The following is a 17,480-nucleotide window of genomic DNA, read 5'->3' on the forward strand; positions in this document are numbered from 1 at the left end:
AGAAAACAGACCCTGGTAGCAATTTATGGTCTCCTAAGGCAGCTCCAAATGTTGTTTTTCTCTGGACTTTGGGGGCCCACTATGGTAGCAGAGCTTCCGTCCACAGGAGGATCCTCTGGTGAGCCAGTCCAATGCTGTAAAGTAACTACATTAATGAAGCTCCATTAATGGTTCATTAGTGGGGCTCCACATTTTTGGGACATTCTCTAACACAAAGAGGTTGCCCAAATCTGTCAACTCCATTTGAGTTAAAGCGGCTAGTCTACTTTCAATAATTTGTGTTAATCTATCCTTAGGAAAGTTAATAAGAGGTTTTCCAAGATTTGGCAGAGAGCTTTGTAAAAAATTGTTAAGAAAACCTACTCACCTGTTTATGTTTCACTGCTTCAGTCGCTGCCACTCCGATCTCCACTGGGCATGAAGTGATGATTTCAGGTTCATCATTCACGTGACCTCTGCAACCAATCACTGGCCTCAGCAAGTGGACATAAATGAATGACACATGACTGCTGAGGCCGGTGATTGGCAGCAGTGGCCACTGGGACATTTTAAAGGTGAGTACAATTTCTTTTTTAATTTTACAAAGCCCACTGCTCCCTGCTAAATTTTAGCAAATCTTGGAGAACCCTCTGTTTAGGATCTTCATTTCTCCATGGTGTACAGAGCAGTTACAAAGAGCATCTTTCGCTACAGATGACCTGTCTTGTCCTGCATTATAAACAAAAATCACATAAAAGAGATAAAAAAACAAAGATAAAAACATCCTGCATTATATGACAAATAAATATGCGGATGTCCCTGGCTACATTTTTTTTTTTTAAATCACAGGAAAAAAAATATAATAATGCACTAACAAAATAGATGCAAACATTATATATGGACTAAGCCCTCATTCTGATGTAATAAAATCTGAGACTCTTAGCCAATATATTTGTTTATCATATCGTGCAGGATGTTTTTATCTTAGTTTTTTATCTCTTTTCTGTGATTTTTGTTTTTTTTGTAGTATATGCTTAAGGGGGTGGCTCCTTCAAGTGTGAATGCGCTCCTGTGCACTTTTGCCCTTTTTATCAAAGAGACCACCTTGATTAGGTGGTACATATAGGTGTGCTTGCTCCTCCTCTGGATGCACATAGAGGTTACTAGGAGCAGCACACTATATGTGCAGAGTCTTCGCTCCTGAACATAGATGGCCAGTTGTACAGGTAGGTTTTGCGTGGGACCTGCCTGACCTGAGACCACCTTGGTAGGGGGGCACAGATGTGTTTTGATTAAAATATATTGGCTAAGAGTCTCAGATTTTATTACATCAGAATGAGGGCTTAGTCCATATATAATGCTTGCATCTATTTTGTTAGTGCATTATTATCTTTTTTTCTATGATTCTTGTCCTGCATTACACAGAAAACCCATCAATGTGAATGGACACTGTGTAATATTTAATTTCTCCTATGGTGGCGCCACAGATTACAACTGATCATTGGTGGTCACAGCATGTAGACACTTAATAATCGTCTTATAGAATCTAACAAGCAGGTACTGTCTAAAGTGGAGAACCCCTTTAAGGATTAATGTTATATTCAGATTATGGATGCAAAAGTGAGCGTTGTGTTGGAAGCAAGAAACTTTTATGGACGGGCAGTCACTTTCTTGGCCATGTTTGGTCTCATTGTTCCCGATATTTGCACAGGTTTGTTCTTAGATGGGACAATAACAAGCATTCAGGATGGAAAGCATCCAAAGGCAGCATAAATGAATTAAATGATCCATGAAATATAGCTGCTTATGACCTCCCGAGTGATCAGCCGATTGCATGGCTGGGGGAGGTGGATGTGGAGGAATTGGGGGAGGAGAACAGGTGACCATGTAATACATATCCACAACAAGTCCTAAAGAGCTGGATCTGCTCTTACCACTAGTAGATGTGCTCCAGGATGTAGGAATTTCCAACTTTTACCCTTCAATTCAAAGACATCTTTACTAAACGCTATTTGCTCTATCAGTAACCAATATTTCCTTCCCTGAGTCTGGTGACATAAATAGATCACTAAGAGATTCATTATCACCGAAGAAGAACATACCTAGGGCCTGTGTAGAAGAGTTCTTAATAAGCCAGGACCCTCTGCTGCTAAAAGGCACAGACATAGAAAACTGAACGATAGGCATGAAAAAAGTAATTTTAATTGGAAACCAACAACAAGCATCATGCCTGCTTTTAATGGGTCTTCTAATGGCTATACTATTAGTTTAAAACCACCTGAAGCTGAAGACCTAGGGTAATAATCCAGGCATCAGTGGTATTACAGAAGTGACACATAAAAACACAGATCTGTAAAAAAAAGTTGCTGTTTCCAGAGTAAAAAATTAAATATTTTGTATCATGGTTACCCCTTTCATGGACCAACTGTGACCCATCTCTGATAAGCAGTGATCATCTAAAATCTGATATCACATACCATATGTAAAAAATAACTGATAGCATTGACTTACAGAATTGACGTGTGTCTCATCGGTGGCGTACTTTTCCCCCAAGTAGTTAAAGGTTGTGGATTTTCGAGTTGATGCATTCTGAAGCTTGAGGTTCACATTTGGTCTTTGGGTGGGTCCACGTGGTGATTCCACCAACTCATCTATTGGCTTGATGGACACTTTTTGAAGTGTAGGGGTCAGTTTTATAGGCTTGTTGGGGCCCATAGATGGTTTTGGTGAAGGGGCTGCGGTGGTGTCCTTAGGTTGTAGAGGCTCTGTAGAAAATTGTGTAGATGTGACTAGTTGTTCGTCTATTTCTTCGGACCCACTATTGTCCTTTGTTAGGTAGCTGTAAAATATCATATTGAGGTTAGGCAGGTTCAATAGTTTCAATACATTTCGAAACAGAAGAATGTAGAAAATCTATGGCTGAATAAGTTCTCCTCCAACAGTGGAACACAAGGGAGTCCAGTAGCCCTCCATAAACAGTGATGGATAAACAAGTGCAAGGAAAAGGCGACATAACAGAGGGAGAACACGCTGGTAATATCCTCACTGCTCCACAAGTTGATGGGTAGGTAAAGTGCAAGTGCAAATATACAAATATCAAAGACATATTAGCCATGGTGTGTTTCCTCCAGGGTGGCGCCAACCCTGACGCACGTTTCGGCGAACCTTCGTCTGGGGGTGTCGTCATCACCACAAGGCTCACAATAAATACCCTCATCCACCAATCACAATACTAATTGTACAAGCGTGCACACCTGGGCCAATGAATAATAGCGAATCGCATCTTAGTGACTGAGGCGTCACATGACTCCTCGGTCACGTGACCCATATCGCGTCACGTAATGACATCGGCACATCCTGCGAGATTATTGGGGATAGTACCGGTGGCATCAAATTACAAATAGCGCATGCACAGGCCTGCATAATAGCGCTGCAAAGAGAAAGAACACTGAAGGGGCAAAACAATTAATACTAGTGCAAGAACAGGCATTGTAATACCCCAATCCTGGCATACGACAACAAGTGATATAATAAAAAATATATTATGCATAACATAAATCATGGACCATAAGGAGTGAGACAAGTATAATACAAATAAACTGAGTGATACTAGAGTAGTCCAAAAATCTGTGATTTTCAAATAAAACATGTGATTTTTGGACTACTCTAGTATCACTCAGTTTATTTGTATTATACTTGTCTCACTCCTTATGGTCGGTTATATATATTGTGATTAGGGGTGAGCCCTAAATTTTGTTTGGGCTATATATAGGTTTCTAACATAAATCATGGCCATGAACATAAATTGTGAAAGAACACATCACATTTATGTGAACAAGGTGAATCACTTAGGCTATAAAAAACTCAAACAATTAATTGTGTGTACAAGTGTGTGTGCAAAAAGGAGCAGAAGAAAAAAGAACCATGATGATGACCTGAAAAAATAAAGTAATTATAAAATTATATATAATTATATATAATATAATATTAAAATTATAAAATAATTATGTAATCATAATGAATTAATCACAAATTAAATATCATGATAATTGATAGACGCATATTTGAGTGATGAAAAATATAGTGACCATGATTATGTATTGAAAGCCTAATAAAAACATGATTATGAATTGAAATATATATTATTATTTTTTTTTAATTTGATTATCTTTATTAATTAATATATCAAAACATTACAAATAGAAAAAAGGATACAATTCCCCCCCAACCCCAATTCCCTAAAACCCTCCCCTCCCCCCCTACCTGTGGTGCGTCAAAATAAAACCTTTATAAATAAAGAAATTAAACACAACTAATTAAGTCCTCCAACCACCCCATATCTTAATCCACTTCTCCTCAGCTTCCCTCTGTTTATACATAATTTTCTCATAATTTTTTACCTTAACAATTAGATTTATCCATGTAATTATATCTGGAGTATATCGCGCAAACCAGGTCCGACTGACCAACACTCTGGCCAACATCAGTATCCTACTCAGGAGGATCTTTTGATACTTGTGATTATTTAGTTTGGAAAGATCATTAAGCACGAATACTTGTAGTTCAAAAGGGATTCGTATTTTTAGTTTATACATAATACAATTATTTATAGTATTCCAGTAGTTTATGAGTTCTGGACAAGTCCATATCATATGAAGAAAATCCGCTCCTACAGTGTCGCATTTAGGGCAGTTAGACGTGTCTCTTAATCCACATTTATTCATCCATAGGGGAGTGATATATAATCTATGGCAAATATAAAATTGTATTAAAACATGGTTGAAGTTCTGGGATAGTGAGCCTAAGTTCCCAAAAATATTCTCCCACCCTTCTATTTGTAAATTCGGACAATCCACCTCCCACGCTTTTTGTCCTGGTGACTGTGTATCACTAAACCGTGCCTTAAGTAATAACTTATATATATTTGAAATTTTTATTCTAGACAGTGTACCCCCTACCCAATCATTCAAAAAAGATGAATTATCTATATCCAACACCAGTTTATCATCCAAACTGGATAGTACTGAGCGCAGTTGAAAATACCTAAACCATGAAAGGTTTTCTATATTATGTGTCATCTCTATAAATGGTTTAATTTCTCTATCTTTAACTACCTGTGAAATATACAGAATTTTATTCTTCTGCCAAAATGTGTCAGCTGCAATATCATCTAGCCTTTGTAAATACAGATTATGCCAGAGCGGCGTAAATGTAAGTGAACCCTTAACCTTCAACCATGTCCTAGTTGTAGCCCACACTTTCAGGAGTAGTTTTATAGTCTCTCTGTAGCCTCGCTCATAACTCTTCAATAGGCCAGATTCCAACAAGGTAAAAATATTATTGTGGGCGTGGCTAGTTACCAACTTCCCCAGCAATGCACTATTCTCTGATTCATAGCACATCAATAACTGGGCTGCAATAAAATACCCTTTAAAGTACGGGAGATTTAAACCCCCGCACTCCACTGATTTATACAAATATTCCAGCTTTATTCGAACTCGCTTTCTTCCCCATATTAAATCATTAATTATTCTTTCCATGAGTTTAAAATATTTATCTTGTATCCAAATAGGTGTATTCCTGAGCACATAAAGAAATTGTGGTAATATCACCATTTTAACTAGTGAAACTCGGTCAGCTCTGGATAGGGGAAGTCTCAGCCAGATCCCTATTTTAGCTCTAATCTTTACCATTATGGGGATCAAATTAAGTTGTACAAAATTTTCAACCCGGGGTGATATAGTCAAACCCAAGTATTGAAAAGTGTCAACAATGTCTAACTGTGTCACAAGAACCTCTTTCTGTGGCAGGGGGTCTATTGGCATCAAACTGGTCTTGGCCCAGTTTATAAGAAGACCAGACACCTCACCAAATGCTTTAACCATTTGAATAATCCTAGGAAGAGTAATTTCCGTGTGGTCTATAAAAAAAAGAACATCATCCGCATATAAGGAGATACGGTCTTGTGATCCTAGCGTACCAAATCCTTTAACCTGATCGTCCTGCCTGATGGCCATCGCAAGGGGTTCGATATAAATATCGAATAACAAGGGGGATAATGGACAGCCCTGCCGCGTGCCTCTATTTAAATCAATACTACTACTCAGTATTCCATTAAGACTCAATTTTGCCCTTGGAGATCTATACAATAACTTAAGAGTACGTATAAACTTTTCCCCAAAGCCCATCCTTGCCAGAACCTTCCAGAGGAAGCGCCACTCCACCCTGTCAAAGGCCTTAGAGGCATCCAATGACAGGATGGAGCGAGCGGTCCCCCCAGGGGCCTGAATATTAGAAAAAAGCCGATGTAAATTATGATGTGTGCCCTTGTTCTGAATAAAGCCACTCTGATCCGGATGGACAATAGAGGAAATGACCCTAGAAAGCCTTGTAGCCAGGACCCTCGCAAGAAGCTTTACATCTGCATTAAGCAGTGAGATTGGTCTATAAGATTCTAAATCTAAAGGGTCCTTGCCTTTTTTTGGAATTAATATTATTACAGCTTCCATCATTGAATCTGGCAACTTCCCATCCTCCATTGATTCAGAAAAGACCTCCAACAGTCTTGGGAGAATACAATCCCTATATTTACTATAGAATTCATATGGGAGCCCATCTGAACCAGGAGTGGAATTGGCGGAGCATAATTTAATAGCTCCCTCAAGTTCCTGAATTGAGACCTCTAGTTCAAGTGCTTTCTTTTGCGTCTCAGTAATAGTTGGAAAGATGATCCTGTCAAGATAGAAATCTATCTTATCATCTGTGATCTTGGATTCAGCTTTATACAAATCAAGGAAATAGTCAACAAAGGCCTTCTCTACCGGACCCTGTCTAGTGACCATCCTACCATCAATCAATCGAACCTTATCTATATATTTTTTGGATTGTTGGCTTGAAATTACTCTGGACAAAAATTTACCAGGTCGCCCTGACTCCGTAAAGTATTTTTGCCCTTTAAAAAAAAGGCTCTGTTGGGCCTTGTCCAATAAAAAATTAGAATATATTTGTGTGGCTCTTTGCATATTTTCCCTATTCTCCTCCGTCTTATTCATATAAAAGGATTCTGTCGCCAGTGCTACACGTTCTTCTAGATTTTTCTGTTTTTTCCCGTACTCCTTTCTAAGGTTCGCGATGTTACTAACCATCAATCCCCTCATATACGCCTTAAAAGTATCCCATACCACTTGAATTTTTGCTGAGCCATAGTTATTATCCCAGAATCGGCCAATTTCATTTTGGATTATTTCATGTGTCTTTATAACTGATAGCCAATAAGGATTTAGTCTAAAAGGAGGTTTTGGTGTGTATCTTTCCTGAGATAAGCAGAGTTCAAGTAGTAACGGAGAGTGATCCGATATTGACCTCGTTTCATATTTCATTCGCTTTACCAATTTCACATGTTTACCAATTTCCCCTGGACCGGACTATCACTCCTGACACTCGTAGAGACCCTATCACGTACAGGATCAATGACACAGTTGAAATCGCCAATAATCAGTGTTGGACACTCTGGCCATTTATCCATAAATAATACCAAAGAATTAAGAACCGAAAAGGAAAATGGCGGTGGAATATAGACAAAGGCCAAAATACATATCTTCCCCCTTAACCTACAATATAAAAAAATAAATCTCCCCTGTTGGTCGACAGAGGATGCCTCACAAACGAAGTCAATAAGTCTATGTATCAAGACAGTAACACCTCTCGAGTAATTAGAGAAAGTAGAATGATACGTGTGCGCAGCCCATCCCCTGTCGACCACCCTAGAGGTCTCCTCAGTGAGGTGGGTCTCTAGCAGGCATACTATTGCTGGTAAGTGGACCTGAGTCAAGTCAAAAACCGCTTGTCTTTTTCCTCTATCCCCCAAACCACGTATATTCCAGGCAATAATTCTAGTCAGCATTATCAACAGCGGTTAAATGGGAAAAGAGGAGAGAGGAAAAAAAAAAAAAAAAAAAACATATATATTTTGACGCACCACAGCCCAACCCCCCCCCCCCCCATACAGGTAATCCACCACGTATTGTAGTAGATTTCTCTCCTATGACCATCCCTCCCGCACTCCCCCCACTCGGCCACCCCCATTAGGAAGCGAAGAAAAAGAAATTTAGGGGTATAGGCCCCTTATAACAATTATTATTCCCGCCACATCATAAAACAATTAAATCATAGATTATTTCGATCAAGCCAATCCACGGCTTCTTCCGAGGTGTCAAAAAAAAGAGTTTTATCATTGAAAATAATCCGCAATTTTGCTGGGAATATAAGAGAATATTTAATATCCCTTTCTCTTAGCCTCTTTTTGACAGTCATAAATGTGCGTCTCTTTTCTTGTATATCTTTTGAGAAATCTGGAAAAAAGGCCAATCTGTTCCCATTGTATACAACCGGTGAGCATTCCCTCGCCCTTCTCAAAAGGATATCTTTATCCCCTGTGGTCAATAACTTAACAAGAAATGTCCGAGGTTGTCTCCCTGGAATTGGTTTACCCCCTGGGACCCGATGAGCTCTTTCTATCATAAAAAAAGGGGAAAACGAATCTTTCCCAAAATTCTCAAAAATTAACTTCTGTATGAATTGGGTTGGGTTCTTCTCTTCCGCACCCTCTGGAATCCCTATTATTCTCACGTTGTATCTTCGTGACCTATCCTCAAGGTCCGCCACCTTTTTCTTCAGGAGGTTATACTCTAATTTAAATGTGGAGACTTCGTGTTTATTTTTTTGGCTTCATTCTGTATCAGGGCAACGGAGCCCTCGAGGTTGTTAACTCTGTCTCGCATTTTTGACAAATTGTCTTTTATTAGTCCCACATCAACTTGGATAAACCCAAGTTGGGTTGTAACAGCCTGTATTAAATCCCCATTTTGTTTGACCGCTAGCAGTATTTCTTCTAACGGAGAGGAGTTGTCGTTAGGGATAACTTCCCCCATTATACCGTCTTCCTCTTCGGGGTATCTAGAGGCTTTTTGTGGTTCTAACTCAGTCATCTCTGAGTCGTCATTTTTTTTTGTGACAAGTTCCTTTTGTCCGCCCCTCGTATTAACCCTCGGAGACCTCAGAAACTGGTCTATTTTTGTTGTTTCAACAGTTTTGGACCCCAGTTTCTGACTTGAGAGGTCAGCCGAGCGCCTACTAGCTTTTGGAGCCATGCCCTGTTCCTGTACTCTTTTTTTTATTTTTATTTTTTTCACTTTTTTCCGCCTCTTTCTCTCCTTTTATATTTGTATCTTGATTTTTGGACTACTCTAGTATCACTCAGTTTATTTGTATTATACTTGTCTCACTCCTTATGGTCGGTTATATATATTGTGATTAGGGGTGAGCCCTAAATTTTGTTTGGGCTATATATAGGTTTCTAACATAAATCATGGCCATGAACATAAATTGTGAAAGAACACATCACATTTATGTGAACAAGGTGAATCACTTAGGCTATAAAAAACTCAAACAATTAATTGTGTGTACAAGTGTGTGTGCAAAAAGGAGCAGAAGAAAAAAGAACCATGATGATGACCTGAAAAAATAAAGTAATTATAAAATTATATATAATTATATATAATATAATATTAAAATTATAAAATAATTATGTAATCATAATGAATTAATCACAAATTAAATATCATGATAATTGATAGACACATATTTGAGTGATGAAAAATATAGTGACCATGATTATGTATTGAAAGCCTAATAAAAACATGATTATGAATTGAAATATATATTAAATTGTGACTACGTATTGAAAACCTAAAAAATAAAAAACATATTTGTGTATTGAAAACCTAATAAAATGATAAAAAGCATGATTGTACATTAAAAACATACTAAAGTGCTGAAAAAATGTCATACGCATGATGAAAGGAATAAAAAAAAGAGAGGAACTTTTTCTTTGCTCCATAAATGAACTAAAGGCCCAGGACTATATTGATGCACAAACCTAGAATGGAGGATGGTTAATAACATGTAATGACGACACTACATAAATAGATAATAATTCAAAAATTCATAAAAACCATTAAAAACAAGGAGCATGCGCTTACCAGGGAAAGCCTATAGGAAAGATGAAAAGACAGAAAATTCATTGAGTCCATTTGGACGCAATGTGTTGAGTTTACAAATCCACTAACATTCCAATTGAGCAAGTTTCCTAGATATCTTTTCACTACAAAAATTCTACATGATGCCCACATAAGAACCCATAAGAACGAAAGAATACCTCCAGGTAGGCCCATTATTTCTGGTAGTGGGAGCCTGATGGAGAAGGTGAGGCGATATTTAGACCGACTTTTTGCAGAGGGTTGATGGCATACATTTGGAAGATGACATGTACTTAGTGACATGTGATGTGGAATCTCTATACACTAGCATCAAACATCAGGATGGAATTCAGGCGGTGGAATTATTTTTGGAGAGAGAGAATGTGGATGAACGTAAGAAAACATTTCTGTTGGACCTCTTGGTCTTTCTACCTGCAGCTTCAGGGGACCGCAATCGGGGCTCCCTGTGCTCCCTCGTATGCTAATCTCTTCTTGGGGCTGTGGGAGAAAGACCTCTTCCTGTCAGATCGACACCCGTTGATGGACAGCGCCGTTTTTTGGGCGCGGTACAACGACTATGTGTTTTTGATCTAGCAGGGGTGCATTCATGATTTACATGAATGGCTCAAATTGTTGAATCAGAATAATAAGAATATAAGATTGACATATAAATTTGATAAGGACATCATTGATTTTTTGGATGTACAGGTCCGACAGAGTGAAGATGGTTCCATTGTGACAAGTGTGTTTAGGAAACCAACTTCTGTCAACTCCTTCCTTCATGCTTCCTCGTCTCATCCTCCACAGTTGATTCGATCCATTCCAGTTGGACAATTTCTTAGAGGACGTAGAATATGTTCCATTGACCATAATTTTGAAGAATATGCGAGTAATTTGAAACAACGTTTCTCTGATCGTGGATATAGTCAACGATGCATTAAAAGTGCTTACAGAAATCATGTTCCCGTTCAAATCTCCTGTACTCTAAGATAGAAAAATCTATAGATGATAAAGTGAGATTTGTCACTAATTTTCACTCCAGATGGTCTGAGACGAAGGCCTGTTTGGTTAAATATTGGCCGGTACTACTGAGGGATCCGATTGTTGCGAAATTAGTATATTTGTATATTTGTATAGTGAGAAATTTGTATATAAAACCGGTCCCTCTAATCCTTTCAGGAATTGGAAAACCCAAATGGGGCTTCACCCCTTGTGGGAAATGTATAGGATGTACCAACATGGAAAGGGCTACTGAGTTTTGTGATGTTACTGGTGAATGGGTTTTTAAAATCACACATCAACTGACTAGTTGCACTAGTACAGCAGTGATTTATTATGCGCAATGTCTATGTTCGAAAGTGTACATGGGCCTCACCACAAGGGAGTTGAAAGTCAGGGTACGGGAGCATGTTCGTGACATCTTGTCTGCTCTTAATGAGAGAGATGTGATGAGTTTGAAATGTGTTGCCAGACACTTTAAGATGTGTCATGCCTGCGACCCTAAGGGTCTGAAGGTTCGGGGGATATATTGCATACCCAAGGAAAATTGCTCAATTGGAATGTAAGTGGATTTGGAAACGCAACACATTTATTGGACTCAAACTCATTCATTGGACTCAGTGAATTTTCTGGCTTTTTGTCTTTCCTATAGGCTTTCCCTGGTCAGCGCACGCTCCTTGTTTTTAATGGTTTTTATTAATTTTTATCAATTTATGTAGTGTCGTCATTGCATGTTATTAACCATCCTCCATTCTAGGTTTGTGCATCAATATAGTCCTAGACCTTTGGTTTATTTATGGAGCAAAGAAAAAGTTCCTTGTTTATTTTTTTTCCCTTTTTTCACAATCATGCATATGACATTTTTTCATCACTTTAATATGCTTTTAATGTACAATCATGCTTTCTTGCTTTTTATCATTTTATTAGGTTTTCAATACACAATTATATATTTTTTTATCATTTATTATTTTATTTTTTTAGGTTTTCAATACGTAGTCACAACTTAATATATAATTAAATTCATAATCGTGTTTTTATTAGGCTTTCAATACATAATCATGGTCACTATATTTTTCATCACTCTAATATGTGTCATGAGATTTAATTTGCGATTAATTTTTATCACATTTACATATTTTACATCACTATATTGCACAATAATTTCCAATCACTTTATTATTTCACGTCATCATCATGGTTCTTTTTTGTTCTTCTCCTTTTTTCACACACACTTGTACACACAATTAATTGTTTGAGTTTTTTTATAGTCTAAGTGATTCACCTTGTTGACAGCGTCCCCCAACATAGACTGATATGTAACGTTTCGACCCATTGGAATTCCACCCCGCATATGTTGGACCAACTGTACAAACAGAGAAAGGCCATTAACGATTTATTGAAGATATAGGTGGACAGAGGTACTCCCCTGTGTAACTTCGATGTTAGCCAGTGACAGCTCATGCATGACACCTGCCGTTTGCTCATGTCCTTTGAGGAGGCCACTTTATTTGTCAGTCGCCAGGACTACGGGATGAACAACATCATTCCACTGGTTCATATCCTGGAACAGATGCTAGTAAATCTGGCTGGTCAGGGGACTGGAGACGTGGCGCCTACATCTCATGGTCACATGAGCCCTGTGGGGGCTGAAATGGAGGGGGAGGGGGAGGAGGACATTGGAGCACAGGCAATGTGTAGTGAAATGGGTGGTTTTTCTACACAGGTGACAGGAAAGGAGGAGCAGGAGCAGCCGGAGGAGCAAGAGGAAGATAAGGAAGATGAGACAGAAGACCAAGACACACTGTGGCAGTATGCAGTGGAGATGGAGGCAGGGAGTCCCTCCGAGTCACTTGCACAAATGACCCGATGCATGCTCACTTGCTTGCGTAGTGACATCCAAATTGTCACCATTAGGCAAAGGGATTACTTCTGGCTCTCCACCTTGTTGGACCCTCGCTACCGGTGAGAGGGAGGACAAACTGAACTACTGTAGAGAAATCCTATGTAGTCAGTTGGCCACTGCCTATCTGCGCCATCGTCCATCCTCTCGCAGGTCTGACCAGGGGGCCCTCTGCTCTCACATTCCTCTGCCATGGCTGCTGGAGGGGGTGGCAGGAGCAGTACCAGCTCCATCAGTAGCAGCCTGAGTCTAGAGTCGCTGATGAGCAGCTTCCTTCACCCGCATAGTGAAGAAACTACTCACCAGCAGCTAGACATAGAGCAGAACCTGAACCAGCAGGTGGCGGCATACTTGGAGTGCACCCTGCCAGCCATCATTGAAGATCCGCTGGACTACTGGGCAGTCAAACTTTATTTGTGTCCGCAACTGGCTGAGTTTCCTCTGGAAAAGCTGTCCTGCCAGCATCAGAGCGGGCGTTTAGTGCGTCAGGGGCCATAGTTACCCCAAGGAGAACTCGCCTGTCCACCCAAAATGTGGAGAGACTGACCTTTGTCAAGATGAATCAGACGTGGATCAGCCTGATTTCCACCCAACAATGCCTGATGGATCAGATTAGATAATCCATGCTGCCTCACCCAAACATTGACAAAAGAGACCGGTTTCTTCTGGCTATATGCCTCAGCTACTATTCTGATGCTGCCACCCACCTGATGCCACACATCTGATGCCAAGTGCTCCTTCTTACACCCACCATTGTCAGCGGGCACTGTTATTGCCACCCACCTCCCCACTCTGTCACCGGGTCACTCTGTGGAAACCTGATGCTTCTGCCACCTCCACACTATGTTGCCTTGCCACTCTGTGGCTTCCTCATGCTGCTGCTGCCAACTCCACACTCTGTCATTGTGCCACTCTGTGGTCTCTTGATGCTGCTGCCATATCCACACTATGTCACCTTGCCACTCTGTGGTCTTCTGATGCTGCTTCCACCTCCACACTATGTCACCTTGCCATTCTGTGGTCTCCTGATGCTGCTGCCACCACCAAACTATGTCATTGGGCCACTCTGTGGACTTCTTAAGCTGTTCTCCCACCCTCCCCACTCCATGACTGGGCCACTATTTTGCCTTTTTGGCCTGGTTGACATAATCATTTATTTGACCCTTCTTCTAATCTGTCAGAAGGAAGGAAAAATGAGACGCACAACGGATACTGTCTGTGTAGCAGCTGTAAGGCCTGTATGGTCCCATCAGAATTGACTTATGATTTGGTAGCCAAAAGCAGGAGTGGGTACAAAACACAGAAGACATGCAAATATTCCATTCACGTGTCATCTCTGTTTTGGATCCACTCCTGTTTTTTTTTGGGCTTTAGTAATACTGATGGATTACTGACCAAATGGTGACTGAGTAATAGCTCAACAGACAGGATCCGTTTTTTTGGGGGGTTATTGTTCTGACGGATCAGAGGGAGTGCAAAATAATCAGTGACGTCAACACAAACTTACTGCTGACACCTGCTCCATTCTGTCAGGGGGGCTCTAGTTGTATAAGCGTTTAATAGAACAGGTTCTGTAGACATCTATGTGGAATCAGTTGACGACGGTGTAAAAGGAGTGCGCTCTTTCACGCTACAGTAGCATCTTGGGTCTCTGCACAGTTCTTTATACCTGACGCTAACATCGACCTGTAAGGCTGAGTTCATACTTGAGTTATTTGGTCAGTTTTGGCCCTGTAACTGCCCAAATAAGTGAAGTGTGCAGTGATTCTAAGAGTGACGCCTGTCATCTGCATGTCATACTGACTCAGTATTGTTTCACTACCACAGCAGACTCCCGATGCGTGTTACTGCAAGGCGCAGTGTTCTACACCACTATACAGGCTCTCTGCAGCCAGGAAATAGCTGTTTTTTAACGCAATTTTCCACAAATTAATTTGGATTGAATATTGTTGGAAAATTTGGCGAACCGACCAAATTGAATTTCTGCGAAATTCTCTCATCTCTAATAGTCATCTTGGAACTACATTGGTCAAATCTGATCAAATCTGAAACTTCCCCAAAAAAATACATTGAGTTGGATCCCTATGTTATCACTTAAAGGTAAATTCATTGACTTGGGTCAAACTACAGATACCGTATATACTCGAGTATAAGATGAGTTTTTTGGCACATATTTTTGTGCTCAAAAAGCCCCTTCGTCTTATACTCGAGTCTCGATTTGGCCGACCCGAAAATGCCGTGATTATATATGAAGGGGCCCCGCGCACATAACTGGCTTTGTGTGTAAAGTATTTTACTAGTGTGTGAAACAATCTCTCTCCTATTGATAACAGGTCCGGCCTCTGTACTCACTTTCACGATGAATGCACTGCAGTAAGCGGCCCGGCCGGCGCGTGACTGACGTCACTTAGTAACGCTCCTGCTTCCTGAAGTGGGAGGAGCGTTACTAAGTGACATCAGTCATGCGCCAGCCAGCCAGCTCCCGCTCGCTGTAGTGCATTCATCGTGACAGTGAGTACAGAGGCGGCCATGTTATCAATAGGAGAGAGATTGTTTCACACAGTAGTAAAATACAAAGCCAGTTATGTGCGCAGCTTAGGACACATAGGGCCATGAGGGGGACCAGCATAAGATACTATATGTCTTATGCTGCCCCCCCCCCCTCATGGCCCTATGTGTCATAGCACATATCCCCTATAACAGTGTCCTCCACAGATCCACCCCATGACAGTGTCCTCCACAGATCCCCCCCATAACAGCGTCCTCCACAGATCCACCCCATAACAGTGCCATCCACAGGTCCCCTTAAGTGTCCTCCACAGATCCCCCATAACACTGTCCTCCACAGATCCCCCACATATGCTGCATTTCCCACCCTAGTCTTATACTCGAGTCAATAATTTTTCCCATTTTTGGGGGGTAAAATTAGGGGCCTCGGCTTATATTCGGGTCGGCTTATACTCGAGTATATACGGTAATCAATATAGGCTCCACAAATGAGACCAATCAGCCATTCATGGATTTCTTGGAGACTTTGTAGTGGGCTTGTGGAGTCCATCTGAACAGGAATGTAAAGCATCAGGAAGGGACACAGCAGATGAATGAGCTTTTGATGAGCAGGGGATAGCTTTTGGGCCACCAACAGACAACGCCGTTAATCTGGTTGTAGATGTGTCCCAGTGGAAGACTGTTAGATAAACATTAGATATTTGCAGATCCCATTGAGGGCAGACTGACGTCTATGGGACTGCCAAGAATTTCCCAAGGTCTCATGTTGGGGTAAAAATGGAAAGTGGTTACATAGAGCGATGGAGGCAGTGGAGAATTAGGCTCTTTCATTTTAATGAGAATTGTGTAATGCTTCCTTTCCCCTGTGGAGGCACTGCAGGAAAATTATACACTAGCCACCAGTGAATGCAACATTTTTATGTTTGACTGATTTCATTGAGACTTGTGTTTGAGATGACTCAGAGTCAAATAATTGCCAAGTTTTTCCATGGAAACCCCACACTATTTTACTGGAATCTCCAGTTTTCTCCCCTGCTATGTCCACCCAGCAGGTTCACTTTCATGTTCAGCGTCCACTGGAGGGTTAATTAAGATGAGGTGACTGCATTCCTTAGATATTAGACTAAAGGTTCAAATGCCCAACCCATGTCTATCGGTGTCCCTGCTTTATTATTAACTCTGATATTTAATAGGTGGCCAAGTCTAACCCAACTAATGGAGGAAATGGATGAAAAACGATCTTCTGACATTATATGACAGCCTGCATTATATGGAGCTCGTCTTCTGAGCTGAAATCTGCCTGCACTCCCTGCTTGTTCAGTGTCAGGCAGTGGATTCTGCAAGGAAAAGCTTCAGATGAGCTTCATCGAATTAACAATGGAACGAACCCTAATGCAGATCTGCTGGCACACTGTGACAGAAATCTGAGTGTCAACCTCAGATTCAATAAAAATGAAACATCAGCAAATTCTGAATTTGGAAACGGAGCCTGATTGTACGGTCTATGACATAGATATAAAAAGACAAATGTATAATTAATTACATATCAACTTATAGTTATTTCCATTGTGGCCAGTTTGCTTTTTATTTTGTACATTTTCATTGTTTTCTATTTTATGAACATTTTCTGCATTTTTTATCTTTTAATTTTTTTTCTACATGTTTATTAGTTATCCAGTTTTTTTTGTTTTCATAAAGATAGTAAATGATAGATACTAAGGCTATTTTTACACTAGCGTTCAGGTGTCCGCTTGTGAGCTCTGTTTGAAGGGGCTCACAAGCGGACCCGAACGCTTCCGTCCAGCACTAATGCATTCTTAGTGGACGCGGATCCGCTCAGAATGCATTAGTCTGGCAGCGATCAGCCTCCGCTCAGCAGGCGGACACTTGAACGCTGCTTGCAGCGTTCGGGTGTCCGCCTGGCCGTGCGGAGGCGTGCGGATCTGTCCAGACTTACAATGTAAGTCAATGGGGACGGATCCGTTTGAAGATGACACACTATGGCTCAATCTTCAAACGGATCCGTCCCCCATTGACTTTACATTGAAAGTCTGGAC

At 40.5% G+C, this 17,480-nt stretch overlaps 1 protein-coding gene across 1 annotated transcript in view; it reads right to left on the reverse strand.

Moving 5' to 3' along the window:
- The window catches only part of LOC122941255 (alpha-N-acetylgalactosaminide alpha-2,6-sialyltransferase 2-like), an 84,291-nt gene that overhangs the window by 41,265 nt on the left and 25,546 nt on the right, over positions 1-17,480 (reverse strand). The window contains exon 2 of the mRNA XM_044298345.1: positions 2,491-2,818. Coding sequence (XP_044154280.1) covers positions 2,491-2,818 — 328 coding nt within the window. The remainder of the gene's footprint in view (positions 1-2,490; positions 2,819-17,480) is intronic.

Source organism: Bufo gargarizans, chromosome 6, assembly GCF_014858855.1.
Source record: "Bufo gargarizans isolate SCDJY-AF-19 chromosome 6, ASM1485885v1, whole genome shotgun sequence".
Lineage (NCBI taxonomy): Eukaryota > Metazoa > Chordata > Amphibia > Anura > Bufonidae > Bufo > Bufo gargarizans.